Consider the following 1,657-nt stretch of genomic DNA (forward strand, 5'->3'; position numbering starts at 1 on the left):
CGACAGGCTTGAAACTATTCAGGGATAGTTCTTTTGTCCTTTCTGACAGTGCCCACGTATGTCAGTTTCATTTTTCCAAGTTGCTCCACACCATCCAACGAGGTAAACCAATTATCGGCGGTAACATTGCGTTTGCTGCCTTCAATAACTTTACATAATCTTGTAAGAGATTGAACAGCTACCGGCATCTCTTGTTCCTTTTCACTCAATCCTTCGCCATCGCTGTTTTTACCAGTATAATATAGATGTAGGCATTCACTAGATATGACGTCTTGGCGTCTGTCAGACACATCACCTTTATGCCATATTTTTTAGGTTTTTTAGGCATGTAGACTTGGAATGCAAAACGCCCTCGGAAGGGAACCAACATCTCATCTACTGTTACAAACTCAGATGGGCTGTAAGCTGCCTGGCTATTTGAAATGATTTTGTAAAATATTTCGGAAATAGCAGCAGCTTTATCATCATTTCTTCTTTGGGCACGTGTTTGTGCATCATCAAATCGCAACGATTCCATGAGTATCTCATAGCGCTTTTCAGACATCGTCGCACGAAATATTGGGCGACTGCATTCATCTTTAGTGAAAAGGGATTTCATTTTCTCTTCATTTGATCTAAGAACCGATGCCAGTAGTAACAAGCCAATGAGAGCTTGAATTTCTTCCATGTCAGTGTCTCGGTAGTTGCTTTGATTAGTATTTGCTGAAAGATTCAACCGAACACTTGCCAACTTGATGTTAGTATGTGTAACTATTTTCGAAATGATATCGTCATCAAAAAATAGTTTCCAGACTTCTTTCTTTTCAGGATTGCTGCCTAAAGATCTTGCAGTTGGTCTCATTGCTGGTAGTCTAGTCAAAATAATATTTCTGGCTGGAGTTCGTACATTTCTTGGAGGTGGGTCACTTTTCCATGCATTTGGAGGCCCGGTTTCATTTTTTTTCATTCGCTCCAAAAAGTACTCAGGAAGATGATCAATTCCTTCAGCAACTGCATTTATTATGTTGTCCACATTATTATGCAGATTCACAATATCATCTTCTTCACTTTCTGAAGAACTAGGTGTTCCTGGTATGACTTGGTCCTCGTGGTTTGAGATGACAAAGTCCGGATCGGCATCTGAATCGTCGATCACGCTGAAATCACTATCGTTATCACTGTCTGCATTAGCCATCAACCTTTGAATCCGATCACCAAAGTCCGGGTCAGTAGGCCGTACACTTCTACTGAAATCACGACTAGCCATTTTATGATAAAAGTGTGAAATGTTACAGTTTATAACTAAAAAAGTATAGTCACCAGCGGGTAAGCGAAACACACGGTAAATCTGACCGACCGAAATCGAACTTGGGATGTGCACAAGACAATAGCGTCACGCCAACTAAATGAAAACCTGTTCAGTGGCGATGGTAGGGGGAGGGAGGAAGGTAGGAGGAGGGGCAGCTGTCAAGGTCAAGCAGTTTAGCCACTATTCCAGCACGAAATTCACTATCGGTCATTTTGACCGATGTTTCGTTATGAGTGTTAATATTTTTTAGTTCTGATTATTTGTTTCAACATGCGTTAAGTTTTCTAATCTTTTATTACTCCGACTTACTTCTAATCAATTTTTTATTGTTTTGTAAGGAAAGTTTGAGTTTATTTATTGTTAATTTAT

The 1,657-nt window shown here is 39.8% G+C and overlaps 1 protein-coding gene across 1 annotated transcript; it reads right to left on the minus strand.

The window, feature by feature from the left end:
• Positions 1 to 205: 205 nt before the first annotated feature.
• LOC128871585 (piggyBac transposable element-derived protein 3-like) lies at positions 206 to 1,246 on the minus strand. The gene has a single exon (XM_054113450.1). It carries the CDS (start codon positions 1,244 to 1,246, stop codon positions 206 to 208), a length of 1,041 nt encoding a protein of 346 aa, XP_053969425.1.
• Between the last annotated feature and the right edge of the window lie 411 nt (positions 1,247 to 1,657).

This window comes from Anastrepha ludens, chromosome 2 (genome assembly GCF_028408465.1).
Source record: "Anastrepha ludens isolate Willacy chromosome 2, idAnaLude1.1, whole genome shotgun sequence".
Classification (NCBI taxonomy): Eukaryota; Metazoa; Arthropoda; class Insecta; order Diptera; family Tephritidae; genus Anastrepha; species Anastrepha ludens.